Genomic DNA, 19,898 nt, shown 5'->3' with positions numbered 1-19,898 from the left:
CCTTTTCATCATAAATTCAACATTACATGGGGTGAGTAATCCATATATAAATGGTCATTTGGTTGGTGAAGTATTCCTTTAATAGCTGTCTCTCTAGTGTTTGGGTTGCATTATACTCTCAGGACTCAAATAAGAAATTTTAGAAATAAACACAAAAAAAAGCTACATTATGAATAATTGTTTATGCTTTCTATTTGGTTTGCACATTTTATTTTATTTCAGACCACTACTTTTATTTATTGTATGGCTATTTCAATCACAGTATAGCATTCTTGTAATATTTCTAAAATGAATGTAGTATCTGGTAGTGGATATCAGGAACACCACACCAACCCAGATTAATGGTATATGGTACTTGCATATCCAACAGGACAACAAAACATTACAATATCCTGTAAAGCACTGTGAAAACACTGTGCTGGGTTGCTGTTATCACTAATAGGACAAAAATATGTGTATTGTTGCCAAAAGAGGTGTCCAGTGTTGTGTTACCTGGACGGAGTTGAGCCTGCAGTAGCCATTGAGGGGAAAGCGGATGACGTGTGTTGGGTCCTGGTTCCAGCCGGCGTTGACTGAGTTACACATAACGTCTCCGGTCTCTGGGAAGATCTCCTCGATGAGGACCTTTTCACCGCTCAAGGCGATCCTCTCTCCCAGGTCGGGTGTGACGCGAACCACCAGGCAGTCGCAGGGTTGTGCCATCCGTCGTTGCTCCCTCTCCTGCTTCCAACGCTCCAGCTCCTTGATCATGGGCGTCAGCTGGTAATAGCGCGCCTCCTCGTACAGCAGGTGGAAGTCCTGTACAGGCAGATGAGCATGGAGATGAGTTCAGTGAGTTTGCATGTGTGTACGGCCCTCTTGGCTATATGTGTGACTAACACGCTGTGAGTTTCACTGCATTACAGTTCATCACCAAGGTCATCAGGAAAAAAACCTACACATATACAGCATTGTGCAACATTAAGATGGCAGTAGAAGGTATTTACAGGGTATCCTGATACCTTCTCCCCTGCAGCAACTAATGACAAAGTGTCCTTGAGCAAGACACTTAACCACTAATTACTCCAGGAGTGTTGTTCTGGCTGCATCTGCACTTTGACCCTTCTACCTTAGTGAAACACTAACTGTGCAGTACAGGCATGCACGGAGGAACAAATAAATAACTGCACCGTGATGAATATGTTCAAAATGTCCTGCAATATCTCTGAATATTTTTAGGAAAAGCGTGCATGTCAGACACCATACCACACCAGTGTCCTTTGCACTCACTTTTTGTTAGAAGAAACCGTTACTAAGGAGTTTAAGGGTCATGTCTTTGACCCTTAAACTCATTACCGAGGCTTCTTGTGGTGCCAACAGTGTAAAAGTTTAAAATTATACTGCTGCTGTCATGGTGAGTTAATCTGGTGAAAAATCGCACAAATACGTGGCACTCAAATGTAAAAATGTGACTTTTGTCGTTATGAAATAAAGGATATCTAAATGTGTCGGCAATATAAAAACAGAGCAGTGTTTTAATGTCTCACTTTTTCGATGCAATACATCTCCTGGAAAGAAGAACAATAAACTAAGATCGGGGGATGGCCTCCGACCAGCAGGACAACACTCTCAATAAACAAAGCATAGCCATGCTGCAGCTCTCCTCCACAGTAGCTCTTGGCAGAGCTCTGCTAGCCTTTAGCATGTTTTAGTGAGCCGACTCCAGAAAGGCCGTCAGTAGGGCTCCAGTGAAGTGGGATGGTGCATTCCTGTGTGCAGACAGTCTGCAGCAGATTGCCTGCCTCTCCCTCCTGGGCAGGGCTTGCTGGGGGCCATTTGCCCCTGCGCTCTTGCCTCTAATTTCCCACAAGACCAGATGGCACTATCATTCACCGCTACCATAGAAAATACAGGGAGGCGGAGGTTCGCTATTGGAAGCAGACGGGAGGTGAGGAAAAAGATATGTGCAAGTGAACATGAGGACAATCATCAGCCAAGGAGCATTTTAATGTATTCCTCACATGGAGGGAGTTTTATGTTAATGAGGCTTGTGGCCCGATGTTAAGCTCCTATTAGAACAAGATTTAATTAGGTTACACCTAAATGCTGCAAATCTCTCTGCTAAACAATTAGTAATTAATAAATCTGTGTTCTGATTAGTGTTTCGCAGTGACAAAGAATGACAGCTTAATTCATTCTTAGTTTATGAACTTCCATCAGTGCCATTCAGAATTTATTCTTACATAATATTCATGTTCCTCAGCTCCTGGCTATAGTTTGTTTTAGTGCGTGGACACTGTCAAACCACAGCAAACAACCCATTTTGCATTTGGTTACATGTTTCATAGATACGCATAGGTTGTTCATGTTGGCGCACCATTAAAAGTGAGACACTGTATGTTAGTATTGCAGAAACAACTATATTTCATTTAGTCTGCATCACTGGTGGCTATGGGTGTTGGGTATTAGGGCTGCCAGGGAGCCCCTGATCTAAAAAGAGTTTTTCCCCTTCCCTTCTCAACACTGCTGGGTATAGAAACAGAGCGTGGCAGCAAACAGCATATTCATTAACCCTGCTGCTTCTGTCAGATTCTTTAGCCTTGAAAATTCTCCCTCGCTGGTTCACCCCATCATCTAAATGGTGCCTTCATCTGAGGCGTGTGAACGACACCCATATACAACTCCATCTGGACGAGCGTTGACGCAACACATCTTAAGCTGACGGTCTAATATTTAAGATTTCAGAATGCGAAAGAGGGGAGGAGGGGGTCCTTTTTTCCCTTTCTCTCTCCCTTTTCTCCCTGTCTTTTTCTCTCCTGGCCTTCTTGCTGCAGCTGACAAAACTCATACTGAGACGCTCCCCTTCAGGCAGCTCTCTGTATCAAAGTGTAGCTCCTCATCCTTCACAGGTCTGAAGCCATGGATGGATATGTTTTTAACAGGGGTCTGTCTGCGAGGCACTTTAGTCATCCTGAGCAGCGCAGAAAACAACAGAGTAATCCTAAGCGCTGAGGTGAGGATGAGAGGGAGACAGGGCCAACAGCTCCGTCCTGGCTGCTGGAGCTGCTGCTACTGCTGCCAGCTCTACGAGACAATTCATCCCCCAATCCTGTGTCCAGACAGCCCGTTTGAGCTTCAAAATAATGATCCGACCTGATCGCCCACCGGCAAGGCAACATCTCGGGGAAGGACAGAGGGAGGGAGAGACAGAGAGGGAGGCAGAGAAACAGAAGAAGAAGAAGAAGAAAAAAATGATGGAAAGTGTCACTATGAGGGAGTCGGAGGACTGATAAAGACCTACTGTAAGTTTTGGACAAAAAATGACTTGAGCCACACAAGTAGAGGTTCACAGGAATAATCCATCTGATTCTTTCTTATCTAATATACAGCACCCACAAAAAATACATACATATGCTCTTTCCTATTATTTCTTAGCATTTGAAACCGAAAGAAACAAAGCATTATTGATTTAAAGTGCAATACAAAAGAGGAAAAACCACTAACCCTTAATGGTTTATAACCATGCCCTCAATATGACTGAGCATTGCTTACACACTTGTGATTAATTGTAGTTTGAATAATGAGATGAGGGAGGATATTAATAGTGAATATTTTGTTCCACTGATGTAGGCTGAAAAAATTCTTTTCCCATTCTGCTCAGACTTTCACATTGATTTAGCAAAACACACAGCGCCGTGGCTGCCAGCAGCAGAACAGACCCAGCCCTCGGGCGACGGCAAGCCTGATTGTGTTCAGATAAGGACATGCTCAATTCCGCCTCGCACTATTTGCATTTTTTTTTCCCTGGCTTCACGCAAATTGAAAGGTATGCAGATCAACACAGGCTTATGCGAGGGGATCATAATGAGTTGAAACAATGAAGTCCAATGCATTCTCCTCAACCGTGGCGCCTGATTGGACTGTCAAGACTTCACAGGAAGGGAGGGAAGAAGCATGAATAAGAAGGGAAAAACTAATCGGTACTGAGTCAGGCCATCATTTGCTGAAAATATGCAGGGCTTTCATGTCATGTTCTGTTGTCTGAGGTTTGGCTCTCGTTCAGACTATCCGTGAGGCCTGGAGAGTTTGCCCCTGGCTCTGAATGGCTTGGCCTCGCCTTGTTCCCTTCTAGATGATGAACAAGCGCCAGCCCGGTGAAAAGGTCACGCAAGTTAAGGTGGAGTAGAAGTGAAGAGTAGAATCCACCTAGGAAACAGTATCACTGTATAAAAACCTTGAACAGGAAGGAGCTGCAGGCAGAATATATAATACTTCTGACAAAGCCACATGTGGTTGTGTGGATACTTGTGGGGTGAGACTAACTTGCCAGTAATGCAACCAGTTGGGTTTAAAGCTGCATTATTTCATATTTCTTTTTATATCAACAACATGTTAAGGGGGTTGCTCATTGGGAAGACCATCCACGGATCATCATTTTGCATCTTTGAGCTCAGTGTTTCTCATTTACAGCCCTCGACTTTACTGTTTTGCTTCACCACGCTCATCAACCTGATTTTCAGCAGCAGAGGCAGCAGAATAAAAGCACTGATATACAAAATAAACACTAACAAAATGGCAGACTGACTTAAATGACTAGCTGGTGAACATTATGGAGCAGTTAGCAGCTAAAGAGACAGAAAGTTTTCCCATAAAGTGGTGGAGACCAAGCCAGAGATAGATGGAGAGTAAATAATAGACTTACATTTGTCAGACTTCAATTAAATGCAGCTGCTAGCATTACTAATATTACAATTTTAATCAATTATGTTGAAACAAAGAAAAATACTTTATGATCAACTTGCATAGCTCACATCAAAAATACAATATATGTTTATATTTGTCTCACCAATGAGCTTAAAATACCTTGTATGGATGGAGAGTCAACATGTATGTTCACCAGAGTGTTTGAAGTATTATTTGATAGCAAGACTGGAAGCACTTTTTTGTTGCCATGAAAATCCAATCCAACCGCCAGGATTAATATTAGCACTGTACGTTTCTGCTATGTTTCACATGTTAAATTTGTACGTTTTGTGTTCTGTGGACGTGTTGCAACTTCACATTTCTTTATGTTTCAATTTTCAGTTTCATGTTGGGATAATGCTGTGGTTCATGTGTGGCTAGGTTGAGGCAACTCAGCCACTTGGGTTGGGAAATCATTATGTTTTTGCTTAAAATGCCAAGTTTTGTGGCCACAAATGTGACTAGAAATGTCCTGACGTGCTATTGAAAATACCCAATTTTGTTGTTTGTAGGTCTTGAACAGTGGTGTGTTGGCAGCCGTCACTGCGGTGTCACCATCAACCATCTCCTCCTCCTACCCATGCTTAGAAACTCAGCTCATATACATGTAATCTGAACTACATCTCTTTAGAAATGTTGATATGATACAAATGAAATATACAAGTAACACATCCATGGTTTGCAGAAACATACAACGCTGACATTTTATTCTGCCGGCAGGGCTGAAAATGTGCTTTGTATCACTAAACATTGCACAACAACAGACATAATGTAGTGTACATGCATTCACTTACAACAGAGTTATTTCATGCGAACTCTAAATTTGGAGCCAGGTGTGCAGCCTCAGTAGTCTAACACAGGCCAAAGCACATTCAGTCAAACAGTCACGTGTGTGCACAGATGCATGTATAGATGGTATTAAACTACATCAGCATGCCATAGCTCTCAGCCAGGCCTTGTCTGTCAGTGAGACAGGGAGTTGGTCATCAGAGCGATGGGGAACAGAGGGGCGTACAGGCTATTTCACCTGGGCTCACCTCTATAGAAACCACTCTGAGTGAAAAACAACAGCTCAGGGCTTTGGCACACACATCATGCTCCAGTTAGCCAGTTAGCATTTTTACCTCTCCACCACTATAAACTCCAACTGAGTGTGTTCCACGTCTCTTTTTTTCCACCCTCAAAAGTTTCCTAATTACTGCTTATGCTTAGACTACAGGTAATTAATGTGTTGAATGGGAGGAAGGTGAGACTCGCTTTGTGAAAACAGAAATGTCGGCTCTGTTGTGGTATCGAGTCTATTTTGAAAACATGCACCCCGTGAGAGGGCAGGTAAACATTATATATATATATTTTAACATATTCACATTTATCTTGAGAAAAATCTGGAATTTCGCACCATACTGCTGCATGTCTGGACAGGTGGCTTTACGTACTCAAGCTTTTCATGTTGTTATGTTGTTTCAAACTGATGGTGCAGACAAGTACACACAACACAGTATGTTGTGGTGCGGATATGTACCTTGAAGTCATCTGGAAGGAGCAATTTGCTGGTCCTGAGGAAACTGAGAATGTAGCGGAATATCTCGCCGTCCCGATCTATGAAGTAGTGCTGCTTCAAGCTGTCCAACACGATGGGCTCGGTGCCATTGAACAGACGACTGATTCTGAAAATTGAAATACACACACACAAACACGCACGCATGCAGGCAGCCGCACACACAAACACACACACACACACACACACACACACACATAATGGAATGAGCCAGCTCCCTTCAAATGCATGAAACAATTACCCTCCATTTATTTTTCAATTTTATTAGCACTAAGCTTGAAATGCATTAGCATCCCAGGTTGAAACAAGGGGCTTAAGGCACAGTTCCTCCATTCCAGACTTGTTTGAAGTGTCCCTTCTGCGGAGAGATTACAACAACACACACGCTTGCTGCTTGTACTTACAGAAATTAATAGCATGAATGTAGCATTACAGCTCTATTATTCCATCTGTCAGAGGGCTGGAAATGAAACAGAGGTAAGAAATGGTGGAGGTTCACATACTAATGTGGAGAGGACAGCTGGAAAAAAGATATTTTACTTTAAACAGTTTGACTTTGTTATGAATGTAAGACAAATTTTGCCCCCCTACTGTACGTCAATCTGTCTGTACTTAATATAGAATTAAAATTTGTGATGATATCTATCACATGCTCAGTATTTTGTTTGTATGAGTCACAATCTCACTCCATAGTCCTGTTGATTTGCTGATATAAATGCTTGAGGATAAATTAACAACTCTTTTATTGCCCATTTAAAACTATATGTTGTCTCCTATGTAATCTGCAGCACAGCTGTAGCCATGGACATTAAATCTGCCGGGGGGTGAGGGGCACCTGAAAATCTCAACAAAATCATTTCCTACCATTTTACATGCAACACAACATAAATGACTGACACTTTACTCAGAGTTAATGTGGGCTATCTGACAAATATAATGTAACAAAGGCATTAATGTTAGTGGAGTACCCCTGTGAGTCATGTTCTGCTGGGGTTACGGCAACACCGCTTGGACAAAACACGTAGAGCTGCATTCCACCACAAAACTAGAACCAGTAATAAATAACAGGCAGTTTGTTAAGTTTATTTATGATTTTGATTACATTAGATAATGATTATTTCGACAGTTGTGCATGGTTGCTTGCTGAAGAATAGCATTTTAAAATATTAATTCTTATTTTATTTTTTATCAATATATTATTTAGTGGCATTGTGCCACCTTACTGACAATGAAGTCAACAAATATGTTGCATTTTCTCTTTGGTTCTTCTATTATCTGTACAGGTTAGGCTGAATTAGATGGTTTAATATTTAAAGACAAAGAAAGGATTAAAAAACATCTAAAAAGAGAAAGTAAAAGCTGAAATAATTAAACTATCATTACCCAGAATTACATCAATAATGTTTTCCTCTTAAGAAACACAATAGTTAATTAAAAACAGTAATTATACGTATGCGTTTAAGCTTTCACCAAATATTGTCAAGACTGTGGTGTAATAATAAGACACTTGTTGCTGCCTATTAGCGTCCCACTGTTAACCCCTTCCTACTAGTGTACTGCAAGATTAAGGGCTTAGTTGAAGTTGGCTACAGGGGCTCATCAAGGCAAAGAGTGGAAATTGCTGTTATCTTTAAACTTTCATCACACCACGTTGGCGCTGTGCCTCGAGATACCCTTGGACAGATATTCATTTCCCCTTGTCTTTGTGTGGTTTTCCTGCCTCTTACCTGCAGGTCCCTCTCTCGCTGGTCTCATAATCTCATCTAGGCAGATCTACTCTGTCTATTTGTTCATTTCCATATGCTAAATATCCCTATTTAATAATTAAAAATAGTTTTTTAGCGTCTCTAAAATATTGAGGAGACAGTTTGCACAAGTGCTTTAAAGTGTTTGTAAAACTTTTGTACTCCAAAGCTTAAATTTATGCACCTCTGAAGTGCAAAAAATGTGCTTTAATTTTTTGAGTCATTCTGAAACAAAATTTGCATCTCCCCCAGCAGAGAAACCTGGAATGCCTGTGCTGTGTAAATAAGTCGTACTACTGATTTACACAAGAAATCTGTTGCACGTAACCTCCTTAACGGTTTCACTGCACATTTCCATCGTCTGTGTGAGAAACAGCTCTTGGCAGGGCGCTGTGTTGCTGTTATTATCATCATTTTGATGTAATCAGCTCTTTAATCACAGTAACGGCTTCTAGGTCGGCTGACAAAGTTGTGTGACGAGGAAAATCGTAAAAACCTATTTGCAAACCGACCCGTGTACACATACACCCGGCACTGCTTGAGCACTGGCATTGTCAAACTCTATTACAAGACACTGGAAGAGAGCCGCAGTGGGAATGTCAATGAACAAACAGCAGGGCTGGCTTCTCTCACACTTTCACTGAATTTACAATTACAAGCCTCGACTTTGTAAAAGTGTATGAGCTTGTATTTAATGGTTGTATCAGGTATCTCCTGACCCCGATGTGTCGGCTCAACACACTGAAGCTATCATGTCAAATTCACCCTGTTTCTTTTTCTTTGACTTGACTGTGTGAAGAAGCAGAGCAAAGATGGTTCTCCCTCCCTCTCTCCCCTCCTGCCATCCTTTCTCTCTTTCACTCTCTTTCTTTCCTTCTTTCTTTCTTTCTTTCTCTCTCTCCGTCTCCATCCTTCTCCGTTACTCGCTTTCTCTCTGGAAATCGATGCAAAATGCTTTATAAAAAACCAATACTCATCTCCCTGTTTTGCCCGAGGTGTTCCTTTCTCATATGGTCTTGCAATTCTTCCAGCTAGAATTTCACCATACCCCTCCAGGCTAACTCTGTTTTTCATCTCCACTTTTTTAAAAAGCAATTAAAATGCTGCCTGTTTTTCTTTTTCTTTCCCTCTCTTCCACTCCCTTCACTCTCTCTCTCTCTCTCTCTCTCTCTCTTTCTCTGTTGGTCTCCTCATTTTTTCCCTTTCAGTTAAATCCCTGAATTGGAGGGGGGGTGTTTTTAACAGGTAGGGAAGGAGAAAAGGGTGTGTGTGTGTGTGTGTGTGTGTGCGTGTGTAGGGGGTGATACAAAGAGAAATTAAGAGGGAAGACACACAAACAGACAGGCCAAAAGAGAAGCAGACTGACGGGGAGAGAGAAGAGAGGGAAAGATAGGGAGAACTAGACAAAGAAATCAGATGAGGGAAAACACAGCGAACAGAAGGAAAGAAGGAGAAAAGGAAACGAGGCAGAGAAACAAACAGAATACGAGAGGAAGACACAGAGAGATGGAGAGAGTGGGAGAAGAAAAAAAAGCTATGACAGAACTCCATGGAAATACAGAGAGAAAAAGTCAGAGAGAGGGAGGGAGGTGGTGGGTGTGGGAGGTTATCAAGGACAGGAACAGCTCAGATCTCCCACCCCAGCGGTGCCAAGTGAGGGCAGGCAGCGGGGCAGTAGGTGGGCAATATCTGGCAGGATCCTCACTGCAGCAGCTACAGCCGCCCGGCGGCTCAGAGCTGCCAGAGACGTGTCTGCAGGAGGTGGTAGGGGGGGATGCAGTGCAGGTACCACTGATTCTACAAGAACTGATGCTTATCTGGGAACTCTAACACTAATGGACGCCTAATAAACACAAGACACCCAGCAGCTTCCTGCAAAGTGAACCAAACAGGTATGAGTGTGTCCAGTCTGACATCAAGGGCTGCCCACAATAGCTTTTGAGTAGGGGGAGTCTGAAGTTAGAAACCAGATCGCTGCTGCGCCTGGCTCTGATTCACTCAGTCCTGCCTAAAGACTCTGTTTAAACCAGTGATTCTCAAAAAACTCTCAAACAGTGTTTGACAAAAGTTTCAAAACAAGGAATGCATTTATAATTTTGCTGAATATTATGACTTAAAGAGAATATATGGCAATGACTGTTCAAATCAGATGCCAAAATAACTCTCAATACCTTTACTGAGCACATTTCAATATTAAATCAGCAACCAAAAATCCTCTAACATGTTTCTCTTGGAATTAAAGTCATCATGAAGGGCTCTGTTGCCTCATAAAGTGACTATATGAGTGCTTTAACAGTACATCCTCACTCATAGTCACAATATGTGTTGCTAATAATCACAATGTTTATCTGCAGTTCGTGAAAACATTTTATCTGTTATTTTGGAGCTACATAACTTGACTGTTCCCTCGCAAGAGCGACAATTAACTCTCATTATTATTTCATGTAAAGTGATTAAAACTTAAAGTCTTATCAAACAGCTAATTTTACTTTAGATCATGGCGATGTGTTAGTGCCATGAATCCTCTTTAAAACAGCACAAAACACTTGAGGCCTAACAATGAAATGGAATAAAAATGAAGGGAAGTACAGCAAATGCTAACTGTAAATGATGAGATATTGTTTGCTGTGTTAATTACGGAGATTTCAGCTCCGAGAAAAAAGTTAGACACAGAGGAGCACTGAAAAAGAGCGCGGGGGCCAGCACAGATCTATCGTCTCTTGACCCAGAAGACTCGTCTTCAAAGAGAAAAATGTCCAGTGGTCCTTTCAAAATAGTTTCCTTGTCTCTGGAACATTTCCCCTAATTTCCTCAGCTTCTGTTCAAGTGACTGCTGAGACTGTCCTCTCTGAGAGCTACACAGAGTGTGCATCAATGTTTCATGACCCCTGTCCCTTAATATGGCCCACACAGAAGAAGATGAATAACCACACATTAGTTACTAGACTAACTTTCTCTTGGCATGCTACATTATTTAGAGGCCAATCTATTAAAAGTAATCATCAACTTTAAACTCTTTAACCCGGCTCTGTTAGTCGTCACGTTTTTTCAGTTTTGCCAGCGTGCCCTACTCGACCGGACACGGCCGAACGCAGCATATGCGGCTATGCCAGTGTAATTGTTTTGCTTTCTGCTGTCAGCCATTATCCTAATTCACACAAAAGGGCCCCTCCTTCCACTGGCTCCAGTGGAAAGTGGAGCCCTGAGGCCAACTGTACACTGAGGAGGCTGGGAGAGAGAAAGAGAGACACACAGTGAGTGTATGCATGTGTGCGTGTGATTCAGAGTGAGAAAGACACAGAAAGAGACACAGAGAGAGAGAAAGAGAGGGAGAGTGAGCAAAGGAGCATGTGTGAAAAAGAAAGAGAGAGAGGAAAGAGCACTCCAACCAACACTCACGCTGGTATCCGGTCTTTACTCTCACTGTAAAAACACTGTTTGGGTGCTCTGACATGACTCTGTGCTACAATTGCACGGTGCCCCATGTGTCTCCCCCTATGAATAACTTCTTTGTAACGTGTCTGCACCAGATCGTAAAAAAAAATTAAAGAAACACAAACACCAAATGAAAATTAAAAAGAAAAAACAGTGCTGTGACTATCTACAACTAGCTGCAATGTGTTTAAAGCAAATAAAAATCTCAGTTCACAGTCCAACAGCTTCAAATTTGTCAAGATCAGAATAACACCAGCACATTTGATTTAAAAAAAACAAAACACTCTTGTCTTGTGGCCTTTGGATAAACCCAATATAAATAACACCAAAGCAGTGGGCCAAAAAAAAGCATCTTAACAAAAACAATCATAAACTCTTGTCTGGGATGAGCTTTATTTTTTATGTTACACGTCAGGGATAAAGGGAGAGTTGTCAGGGATTTCCTGTCAGCGGCCTCTATGAATATCAAGACTTTATTACCAAGGGATTATGTGGATTGTTTCCTGTAGCCAATTTGGCAGATTTTCTAACAACCTGGTGAATGTTTACCTTGGCCCACATGGGACTCTGTCAGCTGACGCAGAGCTGTATAATGTAATGAATGACACAGTGCATTAGAGGAAGAAGCAAGGGGGCCTAAAACATGCCATAGTTTTAAAGGGCATGAATTCATGGAGTAAGAACAGCAATATTTTAATCATTTGTTTTTCCTTTCAGAGCTAACTTGGGTTGGTGGTGTCACCTTGCTTGTGGATGGAGCTAAAAACGTGAATAAAGTGGGAGGGTGGATTACCAGCAGCTCTACCACAATCTGAATCATCATGACTAAATCTTACAATGGAAATGCTTAAAAAAATAAAAAAAATGTTTGCTTTATGAGAGAATCAGATGCCAGAAAGAACAGGAGTTCCTTTCTTTTTCCTGTCCACGCAAATATTCAGTAAGACGTACGACTTGACATTTTAAAGTTCGACTGCAGTGCAAGCTAGGTTGTTTGAAAATTATAAGAATGATTATCTCACAAAATAACCCCTGTTCCTGAACATGAATAATAACTATCGATAAGATCTAAGGGTGGTAAATCCTGGTTGTAAAAAAGCCAAGAAAATCAACATGTAACACCAATGAGCCAGACCCACATCAGCTGTGATGAGAGGAATCCGAACATTTACGTCATTGTTTTTTTTTTCCTGCAAGGATTCCTGTCAGCACCCTGATCTACTGACCACCAAAAAAAATAAGGAGGTGAAAGGAGGTGTAGTGCACACGGATATGTTTGTGTGCTGTGTTATTTCACACTACACACCCCGAGTCAAATCAGAATTGAAACATGTGAAAGCAACTGCACTTGCCAGCTTGACAGCAGCTGAATTTTCAAACCCAACTACAGTGTGAAAGGAGATGAAAATAAAAGCCTTGCAGGTGTTTAATAAACAATTAAAATAATCACGACTAAAAACAAACAAAAGCAATCAAATTCATCGTTTTAAAGCCACGAGAGTTAAGAAATAATGAAGGGGAGAGAAATGCCCCCACTTGGTTTGAAAAGATATTAAACTGGTAGCCTCTGAGGGCAATTGTATGGTATGGAAGTTGCAGTGCAGTTGTCCTAATGCCAGGCAGCTAAATGACTTGTTAACAGCATAAATCCAATTAGACTTAATTAAGACAAACACCAGTCAAATAATTTAATATTTGATTTAACGACCAAAATGCAAAATTAAGCTGTTAAATAGAGATATAAGCTGATTGAAATCTACTTGAAGATTTAATTAGGAAAAGATCCCCATTGTAAGGTAGAATGAGAGACTTCAAATTCATAATGGTGTCACATTAAAAACAAAAGCAGCAAGATGCAAATCAGCTCACTCTTCAACATGCCAGTAATGCCTTAATATTGATTTTCTATAAATGAGAAAAATAGTTAATAAACTAACTCCAGCAATGAGGCAAACGCATGTGAGAGAAAAAGCCAGCTTGGTGTCTTACCTTGAGTCTGGGTATTTGGTGAGGGTCGCCAGGCTGCTGGTGTACATGTGTCCCCCGACATCGATGTGCACCGGGGCGTTCGCCTTGGTCAGCTGAGCCGGCAGAGGGATCCCCTGAGCGGCCAGAGGAGAGACCGGGGACCGGGTCAGAGACAGCCGTGACATGCTTCTTCCCTCCTGAAAGCAAGTGTACAGAAAAGCCATGGGAGCTGAGGTAAAGCTAAAAAAACAAAACACCACAGTGATCCTACACCGGGAAGCAGATAGTATCCTCTCTGAATGGTATCAGATCACTTCCATGTCTGTCTGGTCGCATATTTAGCCTGGAAATTATTGCCACCGCTCTAATTAAGTATGTTTGCATCTTTTCATGCAGCACCGGAGGCGAGGATAGGAGGATGCTTATTAGAGAACCGGGGTGAGAGAGACAGAGGAAGAGAGAGAGAGAGATGGACAGATAGAAAGACAGAGAGAGGGAGGGAGGAATGCTAGGTGTCAGCCTCCAGGGGAATAAAACAAACTGCTGCTGCAATATTCTAATTAAAGGTCGCCTTATGTGTTAGACGTGATGCGCCCAGACACACCAACCACCAATCTGAGAGCAAGGAAAACATGGAGGGGAGGGAGGGGGGGCAACTTTTTTTTTCTCGTCGCACACATACATTCAAAACAAAAGATTAATGTGATGGCTTGTCATGTAACTACGGATACGCGTGACTTGTGTTGTTTAAGCTGTATGGCACCGAACATGCGTAAAAGCGCAACGAAAGCATCTCCCCTGCTGTCCACAGTAACAGGCCAAACCACGAAGTACCCCACTCCATATGTGCAATGACTCAAGGTCAGAATAATGTTTTTAAAAAATGTACAAAAGAATAAAAAGCTCACTATCTACGGGCCACTTTATTCAGATGCGGGAGTGCGGAGGCGCAGATTTAGGAGAGCTGACTCCAGAGCAGGCTGGTGCACTCCGGGGTCAGCAGCTGAGTTTGATTGGCTGTTAAAATGTTTGAGGAAAATATTTTTAATTCACTTCGATACGCCGCCGTTTGCTTCTCTCCTGCTTCTGGAGGAGCGGATCTCCAATTTACTGGTGCGTAATTTGTTTGCTAACAGCTGCAGGTAACCCACCTAACCTCAGATTGGCCACACTGTAATGTGACTCTTGTGTGTTAGAAAGTCATAGCACAAATCAAAGATAAATGTAATGACATTTTTTATGTTGCCCATAACGATCACTGACTAAAGGTCACAGTTTGCCCGCTTTATCATTACTCATCTGTTCCCCTGGAGGCTCCGGTTGAAATAAAGACCTCTCCTGACGCAATTTAGAACAAAACTTTACTTGGAGCTCCACAGCACAACTACATTGCTGGGTTTAAACAGATCGAGATAATACCATTTCACCCTCCAGTAGATCAACACAGTTTATCAGCTGTAGTTGTTGCACATATGGGCTGTTTTACTGTCATGGCTGGTAAACTGGAGGCCGTTGTGAAAGGCCAGATCAGGCCCTCGGCTCTGAAAGAAGCGCCTTTGGGCACAAAACGAGACTGGAGCTTTTTATTTTTTTTCTCAGGGTGTTGCCCGGCTCACAGCAGTATCATGTTCGTTTAATACGATTACATGAGGACGGGATTACATTTCAAATCCCAGGAAAAGGAGGAAAAAAAACTTGGAAAGACTTGAGAAGTTTGAGGTACATCCATACCGGCCTGTCCCACCGCCGGTTATACACACACACACACACACACACACACACACACACTCTCTCTCTCTCTCTCTCTCTCTCTCTCTCTCTCTCTCTCAACCAATCAATTAACCAATTAAATTACGATATACGTGAACAAGGAGCAAATGGAAAGAAACAGACCCGTGAATCTCACAATCAATCACAATTTCAATCATTTCATCATTCTGTCTCTCTTGATTACTCACTCTCTCTATCTCCCCCCACACACACTCACACACACACATAGACCACATATGATAAATTCCTCCACAAAATCACAGCAGCTGTAAAGGCATCAACTTTCCCCTCAGAGCTGCTGTGCTTCAGCCTCCCTCCGCCGACGCTGCTCAAGCGTCGTGGCCAAATTCGCACTTATGACATCCACATGAACATAATCCTGATAGCCCCCGATTAAAATAACCATAATACAGACACTGAACCGTTGGTAGCGATCCGATACAACATCCCACTCCACACGAACACTACAAGCCTGTGCCCTCTGCCTTTAATTCTACCAAATGCTCAACATGGCGTCTTATTCCTGCTGTACAATTAAAACCATAATCCCGACACGTGTAATTCATCAGCCGCTTGATAAAACCCACACGTGTAAACTATCCAGTGTGTGAGAAAAGAAGGGGAAAACCTCTGTAGGTCAAGCGGTATCCACGTTACTCTTAAGCAACCAGCTCGACTATACTCTTCGAAAACTGTACAGACTGAAGCTGCACTGTGCGTAAAAACATTGGATTCTGTAATATTAAATTTTTCACCCTACCGTTTCAAACATTGTAGGGCATCCAGAGGAAATCCGTGCCGGAGGTCAGTCCCAGCTGCTGTCCGCGTAACCCCCAAAATTTTCAAATAATTTCTCCAAATGCCCCCGAGTTTGTGGTACAACTACACCGCCATCCAGCTCCAGCACGAACCTATAGTGCCGCACGGAAAAGCCAAGTCTTTGCTCCGTATCCCACACAAAACTGCTTTTTAAAAGATAGTACTAGGCTGTGGTCGGGATGGACTGCTTGCAAAGAGTCTCTGTGGCTTTAAAGGCTCTATTGCAAGGCTGGCTCGACCTGTCCTCACCAAGCTTCTTTGTACCAAAGCGCACAGGAAGCGTCCTTACCTTGAACATAGATGAGATGATCTCCTTCCCCTTCTCTGCTCTTATTTGGATACGCGTAAAAAATGTGCGCTCTTGTTGGAATCCTGCTTCGTATTTCGGCTTCTTGTCTGCTTTTTTGTGCCTAAATGAAACTGCCCCTGTGGTTTGTTATGAGAAGAAGAAAGCCAATAATCCGTCTCTAAATAACAGAGCAGAGCTAAAAAAGAAAATTCTTGCTCCGGGCAGCCCAAGCGCCTCTGGGCCAGGGATTAGGCTACAATTAGCTCAACTCCACTCTCTCGCCCAGGCAATTTTCTCAAGGAAGAAAACGTGATACCCCCCTATTCGCGAAATTATGACTGCACAGATATAATAACTTATCTATTTTTTTCCCGGCTAAAGTAGACCGTTCCCCTTAACGGTGTGAAGTTGTGATTTAGAGGGGGTAGGAAACCTAACAGGCAACTGCCGCTCAATAGATTTAGAGCAGCAAAAAGCAGATTTTAATCATTGTCATTTCGTCTGATGTAATAGTTCCCCAGGCAGTTCCAGCTAGTAGGCATTCATTTCCATCTCCATCTCTAGCCTGAATCTAAAGTTTAAAGCCAGGCGAGCTGCCATAGTCCTTCACTCAGGCAACATGCAATAAAGGCGCAGTAACTTGTTGATAAAGTCCCAGTAGAAAAATATGTTGAAAATGAAGAGATATCCTTGAACCAATATCTTTCATGCGGCGATTTTTCCCCGTGTCCCCGCTCTCTCTTTCACTCCCTCTCTCTCTCTCCCTTGCCTTAATGTCTGGAGTTGTAACGCCAAATTTCCTGCAGGCCATTAAAATCAAATGACGTCTATGGACATGCATGCATGCTGCTGCAGAAAGCGCCCTCACAACCTGCCTGCAGCCAAATGCGCCATTTCAATTATAGCGCAGGGCTTAGATGGAGATATCTGCCCAGAACACCCCCCTCTCTTCACTCTCCAATGAAAGCAGGAAGCCTGCAGACTTTTTTGGGGGGGTAAAATAAGATTCTGGATGATTGTTGGTATTATTACAACATATATAAAGACAATGCAGGTGATGAAGCGCTAAAGTGGTGCGCCAATTTTGCACCGAGTGAACGGGAAGGAGAGAGTCAAGCAGGTGCTCAAACCAAGGAGACGATTATTTATTTATTTGCATGTTTGTTTATTTGCGGGTAAATAACTGTGAATAATTGATGCAACATTGAGCCCAGTAATTACTCTGTACCAGCATCCTGACAGCGGTGTGATGTTCGTTTCTTGATATTTGGCGCCAACCAGTGTAGGAACTTATTATTGGTCCACAGAAAACATAGTCTCACTTTTTGGGAACATTTTCTATTGTGTGTCACCCTGACGACAAAACATAATTTCTTATTGATCATATGGAACTTTAAATTGTACTTTTTTAAAAATCTGGCATCTGGTATGCTCCCATAAGATCTCATTTGACTTGCAGTGTCTTCCCACAGCTCATCTTTGCATAAAGTAAGTATAAAGTGACAAGTATTTAAAAAAGAAATAAAATAGTTATGCTGGTGATTTGACAGCAGGACTGCTGGGAGAATGCGTCTCCCCTCCAAGCGGGCCAAGTCTTCATAATTAGACAGACCTCAGCGCGCCTCAGAGCGATCCCATCTCCCCCTCTGGCACAGATTTGTTGTTTCCAGAGGTACAAACTGGAGGGGAAACTGGATTTTTTTCTCATTAAAGGAAACAAGCCCGGAGTTAGTTCAATTACATGAAGTATGCAGGGATGTTGTAAATTTAAAGATTTAAATAGCTTACAAAGTGGCCCCGGGCCCCATCAGTTAATTTCCTTAATTTATGGATTTTAGCGGAGTGTCTATGTCGAAGGGAAGAAGTAGGTCATCTTGAGGATTTGCATGCTGCTTGGAGATTTCACAACAGATCCAAACATTTGCCCTCCTGACCAGCATCAGCAGGTGAAAGGACAACTCCGAGCTTTTTATCTCTATTAGTGACACAAACACGTCGCCATGAATCCAAAACACATTACCTTTTCTCTTATTAAGAAAAAAAAAATGCAGATCTGATTATTATATTTGACCCAAGTAATGAGATTATTGATGTTTGGTGTCCCTGGTGCACCCAGAAACAGAGATAACAGCTCTGTTCTAGTTTTCATTAAAGGATTGTTCCACTAAATTTCCCCACAATTTCCAAATGTTTGCCTTTCTTATACTGAAGTCAAATATATATAGATTTTTAATTTCCGATTTTGGATGTTTAAGGTAGAGTAAGAAAGATTAAACAGCATACATGAAAGGAACAACTGAAAATCAGTCAAAGTCTCCTTCAGACATCATATGTTAATGAAGTGTATGAATTAATGCATGACCCTATACGAATAATAACTTTGCCTGTAGGTTCAAAAGCAGGTGCTATTAGTGGTGTTGCCTACAGTGTCACAGAGGAGGACAATATTGTGCCTTTCCCTCCGAGTTAAGCTTTGTCCTTTAACCAGAGGATATAGCTTTTTAACATATACTGTATGAGTTACTCTTTAGTAACAGCATATAGCAGCATTTAGGATAACTGGTGCTATGTTCTACAAGGAAATCCTCAAAAATATTCCTTCACCACGTTTACTGTGACAGATTATGGAGTGATCTTTTGATAAAACACACATTCACAATATTATTTAGCCACATTCATTTATTTTAAACACATTTTAAACCCTTAATGAGGCTTAAAAGCAGTGGTTTGTTGAGCTTAATGTGTTCTTCTGTGTCTGTGTCTTTTGGGAAATACAGATTGCACAATCAGGTCAGGGCCCCACACTGAGGGATCAATACATTCTGCTTTCTCTATGTGAATATATAATAATGCTGGATCACACCAAGTTGGGACATAGTACCATCTGCTGGTTAGCAACAACACTGTGCATAAACGGTCATACTGGGAGACCACTGTGCTATATATGGATGCACTCATATAATTCATAGGTCAAGGTTGGTAGAAGATTGTTAAGTCTGGGGTTAAAGGGTTGGCTGGATTACTGCGTGGGCATACCAGGCAAAGGCCCAGGGGCCCAACTCAAATGAACACATACTGACCATGAAAATGAAATGACCACAAGAAGATGCACAGGAACCGCAAAGAGACAAAATAACTACAAAAGGGGCAAATTAACCACAAAGAGACACAAAACTACCAAAAAGACACACAGTTACCCAAATGAGACACAGAATGACCTCAAAGAGACACAAAAGTACAAAAAGATGCATAAAGACTACAAAGAGATCAAGGTTAGAAATTTAATTCTTTGTTCACCTACCACTGTCACCAGTGGATTCAAAAATACTCCAGCCACTCATTAGATTACCATTGTTTTTTTTGGCTGGTGAGTGAAGCAAATGTAGCGACCACTTAAATATTTTAACAGCATTTGGCTGGTGTCTAGTGCTGATTTCCAAACCTGAATGAAACACAAAACAACAATGAAAAAGAGGCAAAATCACCAAAGAGTCTGTGTTTCTTGTTCCTATATAGGAGAGGTAGTGGGGGCTCTTGCATATCTATGCCCAGGGGCCCACTGTCTGGTAATCCGCCCATGGTTAAAGGTTAA

General features: G+C 42.0%; 1 protein-coding gene across 2 annotated transcripts; it reads right to left on the bottom strand.

The window, feature by feature from the left end:
- Positions 1-251: 251 nt before the first annotated feature.
- LOC126391316 (BTB/POZ domain-containing protein kctd15-like) lies at positions 252-17,157 on the bottom strand. Of its 2 annotated transcripts, none has more exons than XM_050046007.1 (4): positions 16,307-17,157; positions 13,450-13,625; positions 6,245-6,389; positions 252-798 (listed from the first exon to the last, which is right to left on the bottom strand). In XM_050046007.1, the coding sequence occupies exons 1-4, from the start codon at positions 16,313-16,315 to the stop codon at positions 436-438; spliced, it is 693 nt and encodes a 230-aa protein (XP_049901964.1). In that variant the 5' UTR covers positions 16,316-17,157; the 3' UTR covers positions 252-435. The 2 variants fall into 2 exon arrangements, with proteins under 2 accessions (XP_049901964.1, XP_049901955.1); XM_050045998.1 differs by lacking the exon at positions 16,307-17,157 and adding an exon at positions 15,959-16,299 and having other exon boundaries at positions 253-798.
- Between the last annotated feature and the right edge of the window lie 2,741 nt (positions 17,158-19,898).

Source organism: Epinephelus moara, chromosome 1, assembly GCF_006386435.1.
Source record: "Epinephelus moara isolate mb chromosome 1, YSFRI_EMoa_1.0, whole genome shotgun sequence".
NCBI classification, from domain to species: Eukaryota; Metazoa; Chordata; class Actinopteri; order Perciformes; family Serranidae; genus Epinephelus; species Epinephelus moara.
The sequence above is the reverse complement of the archived record's forward strand: the minus strand, read 5'-3'. Positions and strand labels throughout refer to the sequence as shown.